At 46.4% G+C, this 21,669-nt stretch overlaps 1 protein-coding gene across 5 annotated transcripts in view; it reads right to left on the reverse strand.

Annotated features, from left to right (window-relative positions):
• Positions 1–12,791: 12,791 nt before the first annotated feature.
• Positions 12,792–21,669, reverse strand: part of MYO1C (myosin IC) — a 416,904-nt gene continuing 408,026 nt past the window's right edge. For all 5 annotated transcript variants that reach the window (XM_085649047.1, XM_085649050.1, XM_085649051.1 and 2 more), the window contains exons 29-32: positions 21,522–21,592; positions 19,042–19,139; positions 18,341–18,440; positions 12,792–15,389 (exon numbers count right to left, since the gene is read on the reverse strand). In XM_085649047.1, coding sequence (XP_085505173.1) covers positions 15,363–15,389; positions 18,341–18,440; positions 19,042–19,139; positions 21,522–21,592 — 296 coding nt within the window. In that variant the 3' untranslated portion in view covers positions 12,792–15,362. The remainder of the gene's footprint in view (positions 15,390–18,340; positions 18,441–19,041; positions 19,140–21,521; positions 21,593–21,669) is intronic.

Consider the following 21,669-nt stretch of genomic DNA (forward strand, 5'->3'; position numbering starts at 1 on the left):
TGGGCCAAATAGGTGTTCCTGGTCAAAAGGGTGATTAAGGATGGAGGCTTGAACCTCCGGTTTAAACCCTGATATTCGTAGCCAAGCATGGCGACGGAGGAGGACACTAGTATTAATGGCCCTGGAAGCTGTGTCTGCTGCATCTAAGGCACAGCGTATAGAGGTGTTAGTGATCGTCTTACCCTCTTGAATTCATTCGTTGGCCCTAGATTTATATTTTTCAGGGAGGTGGTGCATGATGCTTTCTAATTCATCATAATGTGCCCTATCATATCTGGCCAATAGCGCTTGTGTATTGGCGATACGCCACATATTGGCTGCCTGTGACGCAGTGCGTTTTCCTGATGCGTCTAGGAGCTTGGACTCCTTATCAGGTGGTGGTGCCTCGCCTGACGCCTGGGAATTTGATCTCTTTCGTGCAGTGGACACCACTAGGGAATCAGTGTTGCTGACCCCCTGATGTAGGCGGGATCTGTGGGTGCAGCTTTGTATTTTTTGTCTATGCGCGGGTTAATGACCCTGGCCCTAACTGGGTCTTTAAAGACTTCTGGCGCATGTTTTACCACCCCTTTAAGCATAGGTAATATGGAGGTAGACCTATGTGTGGTATCAAATGTGTCGAGGAGGAAATCCTCCTCCACGGGGTCAGTATGTAAGTCTACCCCGTGATAATGTGCCGCCCTCTGAAGTAGATGGTGAAACCCCAGTGAGTCTTCCGGTGGAGATGGCCTGGAGGGGTTAAGGTCATCTTGTGGGACATCGGGGATGTCCGGGTTATTGTAGTCGCCCCATGGGTCTGGGGATCCTGTAGTGGTGGGGTCTTGTGGCACATCCCCAAGATCATGATATGGGTCCCCTTGATCATCATCGTCTGGAGACGGGGTCGGAGAACGATGAGGTAGGGGTAGAGAGGGTGGGGAAGGTGGAGGGGGTGGAGGTGGAGGAGATGGAGGAGGTGGGGAGGGTACTCTGAATGGAGAGGTAGCAGAGTCCTTCCTCTTTGGAGGTGGAGGCGGAGCCGGTTTGTCCAAATGTCTCTTTTTGGTAGAGAGTGTCAAATGACCAGTTTTTGGATCCTTGGTGAGTCTTTTGCAAAGGATCCGGTGTAAACAGTTCGGTGTTTGGTCCATCGGCACCGAAGGCGTCTGGGCCGTTATCTTTTTTTGCTTTTGGGTGCCTGTTTGTTGCTTAGAACCTGGCTTGGGAATCTCCGGTCTTTTGGTCGGCGCCGAGATGGATTTTGGCTTGGAAGTGTCGGTGCCGGTGGCCTTATGGGTCTTGGTCGGTACCGAAGATGGTGTCGGTACCGAAGAGCTGGGTTTCGACCCCGAAAGCTTCGGTGCAGAGCTCGGTGTCGAGGTGGAGGCCATTTTCTTTTTCGGTGCCGAAGCGTGTTTCTCGGCACCACTGGTAGGCTAGCTCGAGCCCGAGCCACCGGAAGGCTTGCTTGGCTTCTTCACCGGGCCCGAAGGTGGGGTGTGTAAAGCGGTATCTCTGGTTTTGCCTAGGCCCGGAGGCGAAGTCGTGACCGCAGCCTTTTTCGGAGCCGGCAAGGGTGTGGGGGGTGGGGGGGGGGGTTATAGTACTCACGACCCCCTGCGCCGGAGTGATGTCCTCCACATCTGACTCATCGGCCTCGGAAGCGCTGACGAGGTCCTCTTCGGTGCGCTGCTGTCCCGGATCTTCGATGTCGGCTCCGAAGATATCGACTGGAAAGGAGGTCGAGGAGTGTGCCATGTTCCTTCTGGCTCTTTGGTCCCGAATAGTCTTTTTCGATCGGAAAGACTTACAGGCTGGACAGTCTCGAGCCTCGTTTTCAGGGGAGAGGCAGAGGTTGCATACCTCATAAAGATCGGTGTGGGGGAATTTGGACCCACATCGAGGGCACTTCTTGAATGGAGTTCTTTCCATCAGCCGGGACCGGAGCTTGGGTAGGCCCGAAGGTTTGTCGAAGAGAAGGTGCGTTGATTGAGGAGATCGCGATCGAAACAATACCGCGATGTGGGTGAGGATTCCGCGTTGATCGTCGAACTGGGAACTGTTCGGAACCGGAGCGCGAAGATTACATCCGAGCCCGATGGCGGAAAAAAACTATTTGAGGATGGAGCCGAAGCCCATGCGCAATACGATCCTAAGGAGGAGTCACCGACCTCGTGACTTCCAAAGACTTTCCAAGAGGAAAAACAAACTGCAAACATCTGGGCCCAACACCAGATGGCGATCTATGCAAAAGTGTGTAACCTGCAGCTCATATGCCTCGAACATATAACTTCCCTTCAAAATTACCTGAGAATATTTACATTCTCTGCAGATTTCACCATCTTACAATTGCCTGCTTGTTCTAAGGGCATTTAACAAAGTAAACATGCGGTCAAAGTCAGATCTGTGACTGTGAGTATAAACAATGGGTTTGGTGCACATTTCAAAGATCTTTTCAGCATGGACACTCTTTTCAACAGTGTAGTATGTTTTGTCACTGAGTGTTCTTTTTGCCCCGAGGGTTTTCTTGAGGCCAAACTGAATATTGAAGGCTACCTTGCATTCAGGTCAGATGCTATTGATTGTGAACATGCCTCTGTCAGGGTCTATGACACTGGTTTTGTGGCTCAGTAGGGTTTTTGGGAACATCAGTGTTAATCATTTTGGTTATCGAAACTATGCTCTCTCTTGCCACTTCTTAGGAACCATACAAGGTGATTCTAATTGTTCATTGAGCTCTTTTGCCTCATTGGATGACTATGAAAGCAGTCAAAGTACAATCAAGAACTTGGGTTCAACCTGCAAAATAATTGTCAAAGTCTCAGAGGACGTTTAGAGGCTCTGTGCACCAAACCTTTTTCTATTCAGTACGGAAGAATCTATTGGTTACAGTTTGTATGCACTATGGTAATTGCCTCATGCTCAGTAGGATCACACCTGCTGTAGGATGACAGTCTCTCCAAAATTGCAGCTTTATGAACAACATTTGAAAGCGGCCATTTCCAATGACAGATGAACCTCTTGGCACAAAGTGATATATGTGACCTACCGAAAATGTTCGAGGCGTGGAGACTGCGGTTATAAAATTGGGACCACCAATGTTTGAGCTCACAAGTATCCTAGGTGTACTGCAAAGAAAACCACACAAAGTCTGCAAAGTCCTTCTGCATTCATTCCAAGCATGTTGGTAGAAAAGGCATCTGAAGGGGGCAGAAACAAGGGGTATTGCAGGGCTGTGGACCAGTCATTTATAGAATGCTTTCATAATGACACAGAGCAAGCCAAGTGTTTTTCAGTTTTCGAAAATTTCTCACGGAAATCTCTGTATCCTGTGGCAGAGGACTAATTTACTGTTCAGAGTTGAATAGAGATTCATTGGAAATGTGGGGTGAAGCAGAGGAAGTGACAATTGCGGCACTGGCAATCTATTCCACGTTGGAATTATTTTCCCAGTTCCCCTGCTCAAAGTGCAGATATTAAAAATGGTGGAATCCAGCACAGATAAGAGAGTAAGAGATGTATAGCTATTATAATCATAAAGATATATATTTTAAAGACTGGGCACGAACTTCATATTATAGCCTCGAGAGTTCAGCTGCTAACGTGAGACCCCCCTCCACTTGCTGAGTAGATGTCATTAATTCAATTGGTGTCTTTCCCAACAGATGAGGAACGCCTCCCTCAACCAGCAGAGAAAAATGTTTGCTGCCGCAAGGGGATATGGATGATACAGAACTGGGGAATAAAATCCACAACAGAAAAGGCACCACATCTTCCTCAGGGATGGTAAGCGTGTACATGTACATCTATTATTACACTACTTCATTCCATTCTATGCATTTTAGTACCTACAAATTATCCGCAACACAAGTGAAAACCTCTACCAAACATGCCCAACACCAAAACACTTCCACAACAGATACACCTACAACCTTTCCAACTAAACACAATATCACTCTGAGAAAGTGTCTCTTTTGACATGGTTAGCCCCTACTTATTGCCTAGCATTTGATGTGGTTTCGATTGTAGTGCACAGGGGTCCTATCAACCAGATCCCCTGTGCCAGTGCTTCTTCCCTAAAACTATTCCACAATTGGCCCTTCAGGCCCCCTGTATGTCCCTAGTAAATGGTACCTGTGTACCTAGGGCATTAGGACTGAAGAGGGTCCCCTTGAGACACCTCACATAGGCCATGCAGACTGCCAATGCAGCATGCCGAATATGCTACTTACCAGTATGCATCTGTTATTGGCATGTAGGGCTGCTGACATTCATATCTGTGCATAGATCGCCGCCTAGTGTTGGGTCCGGATGATTGCATATTGTTGTCCTGGAAGAGTCTTCGAAGTATCACGAGATAGGTGGCTCCTCCCCTGGACTACAGTGCGCATGGGCATCCTCTCCATCCTCAGATTGTTTTTCGCCATTGTGGCAGTGATGGAGTAGATACAGTAAGTGATGACCATGCTATACAGTAATTCTGAGTGCTGCAGCCGCTACAGGCGCCGGGAAGGAGGGTGGGCGATATGAATGTCAGCAGCCCTACATGCCAAGAACAGATGCATATTGGTAAGTAGCATATTCGGTTCGAGGCATGTGGGCTGCTGAATTCATATCTGTGCATAGATTATATAGCAGTCCCTCCATTAGCGGCGGCTGCCCGTGTCAGCTGCAGCAGTCTGAAAAAGGGTCTTGAGAACAGCCTGTCCTACAGCTGCCTGCTGTTTTGAATGTACATCTACACAGTAGTGTTTAGTAAATGTATGTATAGTGGACCATGTGGCTGCTCTACATATTTCCTCTAAAGGAATGTTCCCTAGGAAAGCCATGGACGCCCCTAACTTTCGTGTTTAGTGGGCTCTTGGGGGAATCGTTAATGTGCGTTTAGCTTTTTCATAGCAAATTTGAATACATTTAACGATCCATCTGGCTATCCCTGCTTTGGAAATGGCGTTGCCCTTGTGTTGTGGAGAAAAGGCAACAAACAGTTGTTTTGGTTTCCTAAAATCCTTTGTTCTGTCTATATAGTACATGAGGGCCCTCTTTACATCTAGTGTATGGAGCATTCTCTCTGCGACATTTTCTGGATTTGGAAAGAAAACAGGCAGTTCAATAGTCTGATTCATGTGGAACTGCGATATCACTTTAGGCATGAATGTGGGGTTGGTACGTAGTACAACTCTGTTTGCGTGAACCTGTATGAATGCCTCTTGAATGGTTAGTGCCTGGAGTTCACTAACTCTTCTCAACGAAGTGATCGCCACTAAGAAAGCTACTTTCCAGGTGAGGAATTGAATCTCACATGAATGTAGAGGTTCAAAAGGTGGACCCATCAATCTGGTGAGGACCACATTCAGGTTCCACACCGGTGCCGGTGGGTGTGTTGGAGGAATCACTCTTTTGAGTCCCTCTAAGAAGGCTTTGATGGCAGGCACTCTGAATAAAGAGAGGTGCTGCCTGTTCTGAAGATAGGCTGCTATTGCGGTTAGATGTATACGAATGGAGCTGTATGCCAGATTGCATCGGTATAAGTGTAACAGGTAACAGATGATGTTCTGAATGGATGCATCCAGCGGATTAATGTCATTGTTTTTACAGTAAATGACAAATCTTTTCCATTTAGCCGCATAGCAAGCTCTGGTCGTGGGTCTCCTGGCCTCCTTGATGATATTCAAACATTCTGGAGGCAGGTTCAGGTAGCCAAACTCTAATACTTCAGGAGCCAGATCGCCAGGTTCAGCTGTTGCGGATCTGGGTGCTGAATTTCGCCATGGTTCTGCGTTAAAAGTTTGGGTGTTAGCCGCAGTCTTTGAGGCGGCACCACGGAAAGTTCTAGTAACGTGGTGTACCATGGCTGGCGTGCCCACATTGGAGCAACCAGGATGAGTGTCATTGAGTGTTGCCTTAGTTTGCGTGCCACTAGCGGTATTAATGGCGCTGGGGGAAAAGCGTACGCAAATCTGCCTGACCAGTTCATCCATATCGCATTGCCCTGCGACTGTGGGTGCGGGAACCTGGCGGCAAAGCTGTGGCATTTTGCGTTTTCCCTTGTGGCGAATAGGTCTATCTCTGGATGACCCCACTGCTGGAAGTACGGTTGGAGTACTGCTGGATGTAGCTCCCACTCGTGCATTTGGTGGCTGTGTCTGCTGAGCAGATCCGCCATTTGGTTGTCCTTGCCCGGGAGGTGTTCTGCCATGAGGAACATGTTCCTCTGAATGGCCCATCTCCACATGCTCTGAGCCAGATGAGACAACTGTGGAGAGTGTGTTCCTCCCTGCTTCTGTATGTAGTACATGGCAGTCATGTTGTCCGTCCGGATCTCCGTCCGGATCAACACGACTTTGTTGCACAAGTGTACTTTGAATGCCTTCATTGCCAGGAAGATTGCCATCCGTTCCAGAAGGTTTATGTGCATCTTCTGTTGCTGTGTCGTCCATAGTCCCTGCACTGTGTAATTGAGTACATGAGCTCCCCATCCCTGGAGAGACGTGTCCGCCGTCAGTATTATTTGTGGAACAGGCTCTTGGAACGGTCGGCCCTTGCAAAGGTTTTGTGGATTCCACCAATGCAGAGAGTTGTATGCCCGACCGCTCACCAACACTAGGTCTTTCAACTGTCCTTGAGTCTGATTCCATTGACGTGCCAAGCACTCCTGAAGCGGGCGCATATGTAGTCTCGCGTGCGGGACTATGAAGATGCAGGAGGCCATCATGCCTATCAACTGCATGAACACTCGCGCTGGAAGGGAGTGTTGAGGCCTGAACTTTTTTATCAGCAGTTGCATGCTGTTGATCCTCACTAAATTTGGCTGAGCTTTGGCTGCCAGAGTGTCTATGGTCGCGCCCAGGTACTGCCGTACGTGGGCGGGTTGAAGATGTGACTTTGGATAATTTAGTGAGAATCCCAGACTGTGAAGAAGGTCAATGGTGTGGGATATGTGGCTGGCACACTGCTGGGCTGACTTTGCCTGAACAAGCCAGTCGTCCAGGTAAGGGAAGATGTGAATGTGCTGTCTCCTAAGTGTGTAGCCACTGTCGCTAGGCACTTGATAAAGACTCTGGGCGCAGTTGTTACTCCGAAAGGGAGTAATTTGAACTGATAATGCTGATCCTGAAGAGTGAACCTGAGATATTTTCTGTGTGTTGGGAGTATGGGTATGTGGAAATACACATCCTTCAAATCGAGTGTTGCTAGGAAGTCTCCCTGACTGAGTAACGGTAGAACCTGCTGGAGGGTGAGCATATGAAAATGCTCTGACAGAAAGTATTGGTTGAGAGGTCTCAGGTCCTGTATAGGTCTGAGAGACCCGTCCTTTTTTGGGATCAAGAAGTACAGAGAGTACACCCCTGACCCTCGTTGTTCTACGGGCACGAGCTCTATGGCTCCTTTCTGCAGCATACTTAGTACTTCCTGCTGCAATAATGCCAAGTGCTCTGCGGACATAGGACGGTGTCTTGGTGGTATGTTGGGTGGATTGGATGTTAATTCCAGACAATAACCGTACTGGACAATTTCTCTGACCCACCTGTCTGTGGTGATGGATCTCCAGACTGGCAGGAACTGTTGGAGTCTCCCCCCGACCGGTGTTATGTGGTCGGGGGGCAGTGACAAGACGTCACTGTTTGTTATTGGCGGTGGACCTGGTGTTGTTGTGTCCTCGTCCTCTGCCTTTGGTGCTGGATCCATGATATCCACCCCTATTGTTCTTATTATAGGTACTCTGGGTACCTCCTTTATTGTACTGCTGCTGGGACCCCTGACCTCTAGCTGCTCCTCTATTCCCGGGGCGACGAAAGGAGCCACTCCGAAACTGCTGCAACTGTAGAGCCCCCATAGATTTCGCAGTTTCAGTGTCCTTTTTAATCTTTTCTAGTGTAGTGTCAACCTCGGGGCCAAAAAAAAAGTCTGGGTTGACTGGTTGATTCAAGATATTATTTTGAATTTCAGGTTTGAAACCTGATATTCTCAGCCATGCGTGCCTCCTCAACATCACACTAGTGTTGATTGCCCTTGCTGCAGTGTCAGCTGCATCTAGTGCGCATTTGATGGACGCATTTGTAATGAGTTGTCCGGAGGAGGAGCATCACCGGTAGTTTGCGAGTTAGCTCTCTTGGGGCAATTAGAAACTACCATGGAGTCCAACGGCAATTGACCCTTAATGTACATTGGGTCTCCTGGGGCTGGTTTGTATTTTTTCTCTATTCTCGGGTTCAATACCCGTGCTCTGGTTGTCTCCTTAAAGATGTCCTTAGCATGTTTAATAACCCCTTTTAACATTGGTAGAGTCTTGACCGTTCTTTCTGATGTGGAGAACGTGTCCACCAAGAAATCCTCCTCCACAGAGTCAGAATGAAGTTCCATTCCGTGATTGGCAGCCGCTCTTTCAATGAGGGCGTTAAAAGCAGCAGTATCTTCAGTGGGAGATGGTTTTATATTATAAAGATGAGTGTCAGGAGCATTTTGTTGGTCTCCTGGATCATTAGGGTCTCCCCATGCTTGATCCTGGTCTTGCTGTTGTTCATCAGGGTCATTATCCACAGGATAAGTGGTATCCTCAGTATAGCCCTCTCCTGCATCCGCCTCCGAGTGTGCGGGAGAAAAGGATGGTGGTTCCTGATCATATGTGTGGTAAGGTTCTACAAGAACTGGTGTCGAACCTGACGCCATTTTCCTTTTGAGTGGAATTTTGTATGAGTCCAAAGCCTTTTCTGGAACAATTCTCCGCTTGCGGAACAACAGTCTACCAGTGTCGACGTCGATAAACTGGTCCTGTGAGTCTTCGACATCAGTTCTTTCTGTGGACACTGTTCTTGGTTGTTCGATACTCTTCCCAAGTTCGAACATCTTAGGTGCCCCCGGTGGTGGCAATCCAAACTTGATCGGTGCCGGCGCCGAGTGAGCCTTGGCGGCCTTGTTCGGTTCGGGACCCGTTTTCGGTTCGAGAGTGTCTCGTTCCCTGATGCGCTTTAGGGACTCCGACACCTGTTGCAACGTGAATGCCGACGGTGCTTTTGATCGACAGGCTCTTTGGAGACAGGCCTCGACGCGGTCTCCGGTTTCTTACCAGTCTTCGGGGCTTCGATCCGAAGTTTGGGATCGACGCCTTGTTGATCCGGTATTTTGGCAGTCTCAGCACTCCTCGGTGTTGATGTATTCGGATCGACCACCTTGACCTTGGTGCCCCAACCTTCGGTGCTATAGGCCTCTGCGTCTTCTCGGGACCGAGGGCCTTCTTCTGTTTCTCGGTGCCGAAGTCCTTTTTTGGTTTCTCGGTACCGAAGTCCTTCTTCGTTTGTTCGGCTCCGATGGCCTTCTTTTGTGTCGACGGATTGGAAGGTTTCGATGCCTTCGATCCGACCTGAACCAGTGGCACTTTCGGTTTCGATTTGACCGGTGCAGGTTTTAGTTTCGATTTCACGGAATCGACTCCAGTCTTTTTCGATAATTCTGGCTCTTTTGAAATGTTCGAAGCCGGGCCTTCAGGCGGGGCTGTAGAACGATCCGACCGATCTTGGGTAAGGCCCGCAGGCGATCCCTCGACCTGAGCCTTATCAAGACTATCTCCCTCGGCCTCCGCATCGACGGATTGGCCTAGCTCCTCGCCTGAGCTATCTTCCTCGTCCCCAAGGGCCTCATCGTCGTCTCCTACCTCGTCGACGACGTCTTCGTCCTCGAAGATCTCCTCATCATCGTCGTCATATTGGGATTCTTGCTCCGAAGCAGGGTCCGATTCTACCTCTTCGACGCTCTCGACTTCTTCATCCTCGGTGCTGAATATGTTAACCGGGTTAGGCGCCGATTTTTTGGCCTCCAATCTAGCCGCTCGTCTATTCCGAAGGGTCTTTTTTGACCGGAACCGGGCGCAGGCCATACACCTGGTCTCATCATGATCCGGTGATAAACATTTGTTACACACCGGATGGACATCAACGTGTGGATATTTTGCGTGACATAGAGGACATCTTTTGAAGGGAGTCCTCGATTCCATCTTCGAACGTCGATCGATGTTCGGACCGAAACTCGGCCCGAGAAGGGTGAATAAGTTCGAGAACAAGTATAATAATTTATCGATACCGAACGCAAACAATACCGACGATATCTAAAGGCTTTTGGCCTTAAATAAAGGTTTCCTAACTTGAGCTAAGATGAGCACATCCGAACCCAATGGCGGAAAAAAACAATCTGAGGATGGAGAGGATGCCCATGCGCACTGTAGTCCAGGGGAGGAGCCACCTATCTCGTGATACTTCGAAGACTCTTCCAGGACAACAATATGCAATCATCCGGACCCAACACTAGGCGGCGATCTATGCACAGATATGAATTCAGCAGCCCACATGCCTCGAACATGGCCTGGTGCAGACAAAATGACAAAGTTGACATGGCACACTCCCTGTGTGCCATGCCAACTAGCACTGCCTAAGGTATGGGAAGTCACCTCTCTTGCAGGCCTTACAGACCTAAGGCAGGGTGCACTACACCACGCGTGTGGGCATATCTGCATGAGCAGATATGCCACTACAATATTTAAGTCCCTTCATAGATATTGTAAGTGCGAGGGAAGCCACAGAGGGTACATGGGCTGGAAACTCAATAACTTGAGTTCCCCAGCACCGTGATGGCTTCTCTGAAATCAGGAGTGTTTGGTACCAAATTGCTCCTCTTTATAAACCCACACTGATGCCAGTGTGGGATTTATAGAACCATGTACTCAGAGGGCACCTCAGAGTTGGCCCCTGGAAACCTACCAACCTCGGTGTAGTCACTGACTGGCTGTAGGCAGCCTGCCACCACCATACATGTTTCTGGACTGTTTGGTCGAGAGCCCCTGCTCTCTGGAGCCAGAAACAAAGCACATCCTTGGCGGAGGTGTCACACCTCCGCCCCCAGGATGGGCATAGTGCGTGAGAGGGAAGCTTCAAAGGCCTGCCGCCTTTGTAATGCGACCCCCCAGCCTCTGCTGCTAGTAGCAGATGGCAGCCCGCGGTTTACACCCCCACTTTAGGCTGGAAAACCAAGAATAGGTGTGCCCACTTCTGCCAACTTCACCCCTATGGTGAAGGTGAGGTGAAGTAGACCTTTCAGTCCCCACCATCTTGAAGATGGGGAGACCCCTCCAATCAGGGCTAGGACTATACCCCGTCCCACAGGAGGGTGGCATACCTAGGGGTGTAGTCACCCCAGGTAAGGTGCCCATTGGCCCTACCTGACAGTATATCAGTATTTAGGTGGCTCCCCCAGACGCTGAAGTTAGTTCCTGCCGACATAAGAAAAAGGACGAAGACGACGCTGTGCAGCAAAGCCTGAAGACACCTACTGACTTGACCCCAGTCCTAGTGGCCTTTCTCCAGCTTCAAAGACCCTGAAAACAAAGACAACACATGTCCTGCAGCCAGCGACTTCCAGAACCCGAGGAAGACTGCCTGAACTTTGATAAAGACCAGAACTCCAGAGGACAGCAAACCTGTCCCCAAGAAATCTACACAAAGGACTTTGGTGCTTCTGGAACCACAAGTCCTGCCCATTCTGCACCTGACGCCTCTGGCCCGTGTCCAGGTAGCCCACCAATCCAGAACATGTTCCCCAGCGATCCTGACCTCAAGCCCAGTCCTGGCCTCCATGACAACGCCTGCAGACTGAATCCAAAGGCTCCCCCACCCTCCCCCCTGCAACCATCTCCGGTAAGAAGAATCCGACTTCAAAGAACACCCCTGCACCCGAAGCACCTGGGCCTTGGTGAACTGAACATGCGGTGTCACTATTACCCTCAACACCTCAACTTACCTATGGTGTCACTTGTTTCCTCTGTGCAGCCTCAGGTGCGACGCCTGCAGCCGGATAGTCGAACCAAGTTGCCCTCATGAAAAGCACTGGGCGGCCAATGCTGTATTTGCACCCTGCACCCGGCCGCCCTTGTGGGGCTGGTGGTGTTTGTCTGGTGGCCCCCTGTGCTTGCTCTAACCCTTAAAGATTGGCCCCTGCAACTGATTTCAGGCACCCCCAGTCTCCATTTAAACACACTGGGTCGATTTCCGAATAGGACCTCTGCACCCGGCCGTTCGTGTCGAGCTGGTGGTGCAGACTTTGTACTTACCTGAACCTTCTCCTCTGCTGATCTTAAACCCTGAAGATTGGAACTGTAAGTTGGGTACTTACCCGTCAAACCGCATTGTTGTTTTCCTCCATAGGATAAAATTTAACTGTTTGAAAATTGCACTAAGCGTTGACTTTTGAAAGACTGAAGTATTTTTGCTGAAAAACGTTCTTACCTTTTTGCGAAGATCTAGGTCTTAAAATAAAACTCAAACAAAGCTTTTTTTTTTTTTTTAAATAAAATTGGTGTGGATCTCTCTTTTGAGTCGCGAGTCAGTTATTGGTCAATGTGAGTACAATAAATGTCTTATACTCCTCTGTGTTAGGTCTAAGTCTGCTCGCCCGCACTACCACTAATAGAGCACTTTGGGTTTACATTGAGCCCTGTACACTTCTGGGGAACCTCTGGACCCTGTGCACGGCATCTCCACCAAGTATTATACCATATACAGAGCAAGCTTCCTACAATCACCTCCTAAGCTTTACAGTCCTAGCACTCATGTTTGCTCCAATATAAGCTGTGGGGCACTCAGCACTGAAACAACTCTAACATAGCTTACACTACAGACCTACATCCTTCCAAACAAGCACGCACAATAAAGCACCATACTATCATCTGCAAACCACTGCTTCGTCAGGGGTATGACACTCTACATAAATTCAACTACAATACAATACAAAGATGAACACAACAAACTGAAAGTAGAAGACCAGGCTGAAAAAACAAAATGTATTTATTTAGTGTATTTCTCTGATTATATAATATAGTGTATACAGAATTCCATGACTGATACAATAGTTTGTTTAAGCTATCAGAATATTAATAAAAATCATCCAGTCTATTGGATCTGCCATCACAATGACATCAACATGAACAGACTGAACATTGGCTGTCTTGGCAGAGAGGGCCCAAGAACACCCACACCTGATTAGATAGGTAGCAAATAAGCAAAGACGATATTATAAGCAACGGTTCCACCGATGGTCTCAGGCACAACTACTGTACACAGGCATAGCTGCTTTGTGCCCAGACAGATCTCGATGGCCAGCCAAGGATATTCTGTGATTGGACTGTTCACTGCTCTGGATCTGGGGGTTATCCGCTCTCTTGCCCGTGAGTGCATGTCTCGCCACAACAGGGAGCTCTCATACTTAAGTGAGGTCCCAGGCACAATGAACCCCATGCATATATCCAAAGGCAGATTGTACTCACAAAGCATGCACTTCACATCATCTCTCAGTCTCTCCAGTAGGAGATTAATCATCCTGGGTACATAGTTGCTTTAATGAGCCGAGCATTGGGTGCATGCAACGTTATTATTAATTGCCTTTTCATTATTTCTTTAGGTAGATGAACATAAATGCAAGAAGCATGCAACACCTGATTGTGTTTTGCTGTTACACCAGCAGCAATGCAGCAGGCAGAGCGGGAAGCAGTGATGAGGGCAGAGCACAATCAGAGTATGGTCTGGAATGCATGATGGCTTTTCAACGTGGAAGACTCCTCTTACTTCTTGACGTGGCAAGTTAAAACACTCCACCGTTAATCACTTGGGAATCAATCCTTGTCAACAAACACGAACCCAAACATGTTCTATTTTGCTTTTTTAAATAAAATTACTTAGTTTATAAAACTCTGGATCATGTTATATAAAAATATCACAAACGTTTCTACTCTTTAAGCACGGCGACATCATGGAAGAGAAGAGACTGTTGTGTGTGAGGGTCCTAACTACTATGTCAACAATAACCATCTGCCTAGCTAGCTCGCATTGCAACATTAGCACATTTTACAACCTTCTTATTCTATAGTATTTAAGTTATAACCGAAAATAAGATTGGAGCACAAGGGTGATGGGGTATTGATGAGAAGGCCTATGCCTTGACTGAAAGGTGAAGACGCAGAATGAAAGACTGGCTGTGGTAGGAAGCGTGGGCACGGAAGGGACAGGTTGAGGTGAGTTCGCTGGCTACAGGACTAACATGATGTGCAATTTAGAGTAGGTATGAAATGAACAGACTGTGGTAGTATATGCATGGTGGTACAGGAAGGACAAATTGAGCTCTATAGGTTGTATACAGGCAGTGCTCGAGAGCAATGGCGTGTTTGAATATAGTGTTTTATATAGTTAGGATCGGATTATGGGATATGCACAATTGGACTATGAACAAGTGGGCCATACTTGAGGCACATGAAGTGTGGGAGGTACAGAAGATTTTTCGAATAAGGGGGCCCATATCTGAGAAGCACTGGCTTACGTAATAATGACCCTGGTCCACACTAATCCATGGTTTGGGAATTTTGTAGATTAAAACATCATTAAGAATGACTTTGGTAAAGCAAATTTGGGTTTTCATTAAAAATCATTTCCTCTCCTCTTCCTTTGTCACACATTCTACTAAATACACAATATTTACATGTCAGTTTTGTGTACATCCTATGGCTTTTACATGTTTATAGAAAGTACGAAATGTCTCTTAAAAGCGATTCTTGTTAAGCCTTGAAATATCCCTCAATGGTCTGTGTATTATACACAGGTATTGCAGCACAGGAGAATTACAAGGGTGGTCACTTGGGGCAAGACACAATTGAATCAAAGCTTTGACAGTGCATCTCACCCATAGGACTGTCTAACTTCAAGGGAGGCATAGACTCTTGCTCCCCCTTCTGGCAGTAATTGCCCCACCGCCTTCCTGCCACGCACTAGTCGAGACCTCACTATTACCCACAGGGGCATTAATTGGAAGATCAGTGGGCAAATGAAACTGGGGATGTGTATAGATGGGGGTGGGACATGGAGCGCAACAAGGGGGCAATTCACAGGGAGGGGCTGGGTGAGGAAAGACAATAAGAACACAGAAAAAATATCTGAGGCTAAAAGGGGGAAAAGAACGAAGAAATGTGAAAAACCTGGAAAGAGGCACGCGCAGGATCGAAGGGTTAAAGTACTGTAAAATAAAGCATACAAGAACAAATGTGTTGTAGTTCAAGCATGGAAAAAACAGGAAGAGAGAAACGGGGTTTAAAGAGAAGCAGGGGCTCAAGAATGTATAGACCTGGTAGGCGAAATTAGAAGGGGACAGAGGGATGACATACATTTCTGGCACCAGGCAGAAAAGTGCAAGTTCTGTTCATTTGGAAACTCAAGTCTTTGGTAGCTAGAATAGAAAAGAGTGAAGCAGCAAAGGATTGCAATTAAGGCATGTCCGGCCAATGAAGTAGCAGCTTGCATTCTCTGCCATAATTTGATTGGAGGAGAAAGTAGTCCCTTTCTTTGTAGAGTTCATCATCGTGAATTCAGACGAGGAGCAGTCTGGGGAGGAAAAATAGGAGGATCAGAACAGGAGAAGCATGGAAGATGATTTGCTCTGAAGGGCGAAAGCACACATTCTAAATTACACATGGTACACACTAATAACTGAACACACCAATAAAGGATTTGTCAATTATATGTCCAAGTCACTTGTCTGTTGTGTACTATTTTGCTATTATGCCATAATTTTCCTCCTTCTCAAGCCATACTCCTCCATTACTTGTCTTTCTTCCAGCTTCTCCTGCCAGTTTCTGTTCACCCACACTTGCCCCCACTTCAAATCTTTTTCTATTCCTGTAACTGGTCTCTCTTCTAGTCCTTCATGTTCCCCTACGGCACTTTTAATCCAAATCCTTGGTCATTTCACTCAACCGTATGTCCCAGTGGTTACCTTTCACCCTTCACTTGGGCATTCACCTGTTTGCTTTCCATGTTCCCCCACTACCTTAACTCTCTCTGCTCCAGCACCCATGACATATGCTGCCTCATCTGACATTAAAGTGCTGGCAGACGTGTCCTCCAACATGCAGGGTCTGGTGTGAAGACGTAAAAGGAACAATCGCTGGAACACAAACACCTAGCAGTTGTAAATTAAATGTTATACAGCAACAACCGACATCACCCAACCTTAAAACAGATTTTGTAAAAACAAGACATAAATTGCAATTTTGATAAAAGAACTAGACAGTCTGAAAGGATCACTGGCACCAAACCAACATGCTCTCAGAAAATAATCCGGTATTAAGATCTCAGCACATTTTTTAAAACCTGGCATTGGTTTTATTTAAAGAAGTTCTTGATACCATAGAGAAACTGCCTTCTGGACTGACTCGTTATCATTGATCAATGGCATGGCAGCCATCCTAATCTTCTTTCATGGAAGTAAGAGAAATGCAATATGCATTTGTAAGCCATCACATGTTACCAATACCAATGCAGGACATTTAATTGTTACCGGTTAAGTCACTGTTTTTGATTCAAAATGGATCCTCTTGCTAATATTATACACCAAGAGAGACTGACAAAGTTTTCTTAAATGTACAAGTATCTTTTCTGTTAGAAAGTAGCCCCTCATTAGCTGTGTAGTGTAGGTACCAGCTATGCTCAATTTGTTGGGTTAATTCTTTTTCCAGAGATTCCCAAAAACAAGAGTTGTGAAGTGTTTGAACGTCTCAGGCTTTATGTGATAGAACATCCAGAATGCTACTATTAAAGCATAAAAAAGCTTCTTAAACATGCTCAGAGAATAATTTAGATTTAATCCTGCATAAGGTGGCTGAAAGATCAGGTTGCGGGTGTGGTGTCCCTTGTCCGCTGCATTAGTCCACACAAATCAACTGAGTTAACACAATCCTTTGATGAAGAGTCCAGTGGGTGATCCCCATGCGGACTAAAGTTGCCTAGAATAAATAATTTAGCAAACTGAACATTGACCTCATGCAGTTGGCCTAGAGACCTACAACCTGCATCTGGGGCTGTGGATTGTCATCAAGGTGAGTGCAATTTCTGGAGAGACAGAACAAAGTAGTTTGGGGTAAAACTATACCCAGGTGGTATCACAACTGCTGTTACGAAATCACTGCCAATCGGCCTACTCTGACACTCCCATGCCCGTTCTTCTGTTTCTCCACTCAGACATAATGTACGATTTAATAGCCATCAGATACTGCAATACACAAGCCAGTAATACAGTGGCCATGGAGCCACGTTTCAGAGATAAAGACTAAATCACATTTGCATGTTAGGAGTGGAATATACATTTCTCAGTGGTAGGCAGAGAAGGTAAACACATTAATCAGTACACATAAGAAGCTGGTAGTTTACCAGACACAAAGAATAATTACCTTTGAGGATCCATTTATCAGACAGGGAAGCATAAGGCTCATGACTATCTTTTCAAAATGTCAGATCTTCCAGAGCAGATAAGGTTGTGAGTTTAAGGATATTAGCACATTGGTTAAGTTGTTAGAGTTTACTTACAGGAGTAGTAAAATGTGGTTGGTTGGAATGCTGTTCGAAGTGGATTCTGCTGCCTTCCTGTGCAATATTATTGCTGAAGGGCGCAGACTGGCTTGCCCTTCAAGAGACCTGGTGAGGCAACCCAGTGGATGATCTGACTGCATGAATGGCAAGAGCATTTTACTAAAATAGGGGGCATTTTTGCCCGCAACATCCAAGTTGTTTTCACTATTAAAGCGCTCCTCCACGGTACATTCTGGTCTGCTGATGGCAGACAGGTCGACATAGGGGCACAGCATGAAAGCTAGTAGAAAAGGCCCTGACCCCTGTGAACAAGGAATATTGTCTTAACAAGAATTCGACATAACCTTGCAAAGAAGATGGTGCCAGGGAAACCAGTGCAAATCACCTATGCCACTAAAGAATGCCCCAAGATGCAAAGGATGGTTACACCTGCATAGGATCAACAACGATAAAGTTATATAATTGATCTCTGTTTTCCGAGTCACAGAGAACAAAATGGACTGCGGCTTTTAGCATCTCACTTTCTCAGCAAAAAAGCATGACATTCCCTTCTATCTTTTGAAGCTAACACAAAAAAATGCTCACCTTTCTGTAACAGACAGCACTCGAGAGACATCAGCTGTATACCTATGAATTCACCTTGAGTGAGGCAGAACATCAAGTGCCTCGGACAGCTCGACATCAGGTGCAGACAATTACAGGCATTGCGGAGAAGGAAAAACTGACCACTGGCTCTCATTATCTACGAGAGCAATACAGCTTGAGCACAGTGATTACCCAAAGGCTTTGAAAAAACGTTAGGGAGAACTTGACACCAGAGAACCTCCAAAGCATGTCCCTCAGCTGAACATCCCAGAAAGCAGAAGCTGATAACATACAAATATGCCCTCAGTGCAGGGAAGGGCCTTTCATAAGCAGGGGGAGGGGGCTTAGGGGGATTTGACTTAAGACACTGGAGATGGTCTTACCACAGAAAGATGACCATTCTTGGCTTTGGTTACTAGGAGCTCAGACCCTGCAGTGAAGTCAATGATGCCTTCCTTCCCCTGCCCAACAGTAAACTTTATACTGCAAAGAAATAAGACAATTAATGAAATATTTGACAACACTGGTTTATAGTGCTCTCTCAAGAACCCTTATAAAAGATCACCCTTCTGCAGCGCCCCCGACAGACTGATCACGCGCTCATTAGCAACAGCCCGCTGGAGATTACATGCATTTATTCACCAGCCCACTCACGCCAACTTCCCTGCTTATAGCACGTCCTAGAAATTACTAACACTCATTTTCCTATTCAAGGGAAGTCCTGAAACAGTGATTATTCTCATCTACATGACAATGAAACCACTGAGCACCTGTCTATGGTGCTCTTTGTGATCTCCCATATGCACTAACTTATCACCATACTCACTTTTGAAGCAAAAACTACTTTCAGTTAGTCACACAATAGCCCACACTAAGCTGCTCAGAGCACACTCTAGCGATCACTCACACTTCTGCACATACCCATATAACACCCCTGGAGCATTGATTACTTTCTCAAGTGCCCTTACGCACCTAGAGCCGAGACCTTCTACTTTCACCTGTTCACAGCACTCACTGGGGCAGGCATAACTCACACAGCTGACAAAAGCACCAAATGAAGTGGAAACAGCCCACATTCACTTACCTCCCCTGGCTTATGTTGATGTTGTCCACTTTATCCGCACTTATGGCAATTTTAGTTAATGTCTCAATCACATGATCGCTCTGTAACACCACATCTCCCTGGCAATGGAAGGAAAAGCGTGAAAGGTTTTCTCTATCTCTAAGGGAAGTCTTCAGTCATATCCCAAGCTTAACACCTGGCTACCACTGATCTCAGATGGGTACAAGAGCAGCTTCATTTGAGGCAAGTCAACTAGCTGCTCGCTCACTGGTGGCTGGGTCAAGAAGAGTGCTTCTCTTCATGAAAATAGTGGAATCAGTGTAATGGAAATGAACACAAGTAAAAATCTATTTCTAAAAATTGTGACAGGCATATATTAAAAAAAGATAGGCAATTTTGTAACTGCAGTGCATGGGAAATGGGTGGAGAGGGTGTCTGGCCTGATATAGCCGACCAAGTAATGAGACAGTACTCATAGAACCAGCAAGTCGAGATAAATGGCAAAACAAAAAGCACAATTTAAAGTTATACACTACCACAAATGTAACTAAAAGTCAAAGGGCTGTCCCATCTGCGTTGGTGCTCTGGTGCGACAAGAACGGCGGCTCAGAAGACCTTCAATAAATGTCTATGTCTCTATCAGCACAATCTTTGGCTGTAAATGACTACAAGAGTCTTTGAATAACTCATATGTTCCAGCAGTCCCTCTCGCCCCTGTACTAGTTAAAGTTCGTTGTTGAAGGGAGGACGACAGGTTGATCAAGGGAAGCTGATATTCAAGATCAAGAACTTTACTTCGTCACACCACTGGCAGAAAAAATAGGACTAAGATGCAGCAAGCTTTACTACAACAGATCTAAAATCCACAACTTTGTAAATGTCAGAATCTTAGGTCATACAGCACTATCACTTAAAAACCGCTTTACAGAGCCATACAAGAAGTCAGGAGCAATAGTCGCTCCTGCAAATCCATATTGAGAGTATAAAAAAGGGACAGTTTTATTTACCTTCCCAACTCAAAACGACTTCCTGCCAACCTCAGAAAGAATTCAGGAATGTACCCAAAGCAAGGTGACCTGCTACTCCGGAGCACCATGACTAAGCCGGCAACTGAGAGGAAGGAGGCATTCTAATGTTCCTTAGCTGTATTTGCTCAGTCAGACATGGAATGGATCCATGCAGGGCGTTCCCATTACACAGGCCTGCTTGGTCTTTTTGGAGCCCAAATCCTAGGCCCTTCTGCTCTTGCAAGATGGAGAATAAAAGCAAGTCCTTATGAAAACCTGCTTTATTATTAGGGAAGTGAATTACCAGGATTGATTGCTGAGGAAAGCCCACTATGTTACCCAATCAGCGATTCCTTGGATTTGGAGAAACGCCGTACAGATGGGGATCGGGTGAGCTGATCGGATATCTGACGTGTCAAGGTCACAGGAGATGCTCTCAATCAGCATTTCACAGACATCCATCTTCAATAATTCTATGCTGGTTCTCAATAGATCACATGAAAACATAATTTAATGCAAGTTTCTGCAGTAGATTACCTTCTACTCACCAGTATGTATGCTACTATGGCTGCATTAACAACTATAGCCCCCAAATGCACAGCACTTCCAAAGCATGACCTGTTTCTCACTGGAACATCTGCTGCAGTGAATGCTGTTCAAGAACTGGCCTCTGCTGCCAACTGAATGCAACTTTAAGAGCTTTGTGTTCCTTGGATGCTGTAAAACTCATTGCCCTGAAAGAACGTTTTTGAGGGGAAACCTATACATTTTTAGACAGTTATCGGGGTAAATATACATACGTAACCCTTTATGGTGTGGTAAATATGTTGTCGGCACATCATTAAAATACAAGAACATTAACAATGTTTAAAAGGCAGTTAACCATAGTTGTTCAAATTTAAGTGGTACATTGCTGGTAAATGTTCTTTGCAATGGCCATGCCATGCCATGCTGCAAAGTCCAATGAAATCCAATCTCACCCCCCAGGCCATTGCATTAATTGCTCATCACAATATCAGTGCTCCTTCAGTCTCGTCAGTACATCAATGTCTCTGCATCAATTCGCCATTGAGACCTGCCACTAGAACAGAGACCCCGCATGCATTGTGTCTTCACTGCATCACTTGATTAATACCCCTTGAGCTTTGCATGAATACTCCCTGCACCCATTACTGAATCAATAAGCTACCCATTCACCATCACTGCATTAATAGCTCCTTCAACCAATCACTGCACAGTGTCCTCTCTGCATCTGTCAGTGCTTTAGATACCCACAAACATATCACTGCATTAGTGTCGCCTTTGTCCACATCGTGTCAATCCTCTTGCCAACACTTAGTTTATCCGAGCTCCCTTCAACCACTGTCACTTCCCCATTCCGCCAATGTGTCAGAGCCTATCATCACAATCAATCCCCCGCCACCACCTGCTGCATATGTAATGCTTTATTCGATACCACTTATAGGTACAATAAAAAAAGTGTTTTGAACCTACCTTCTGCTTGTTATCATCGCGACTAACATGGAGAACAAACAGGTTGTCACTCAGGCTGCTGACCGAGATACCTACATAGAAATGAAAGAATGGTGTGAGTACAGCACAGAATCCATACCAGACCTATTAACTGTCCTACAGGCCCAGA

Source organism: Triturus cristatus, chromosome 3_2 (assembly GCF_964204655.1).
Source record: "Triturus cristatus chromosome 3_2, aTriCri1.1, whole genome shotgun sequence".
Classification (NCBI taxonomy): Eukaryota; Metazoa; Chordata; class Amphibia; order Caudata; family Salamandridae; genus Triturus; species Triturus cristatus.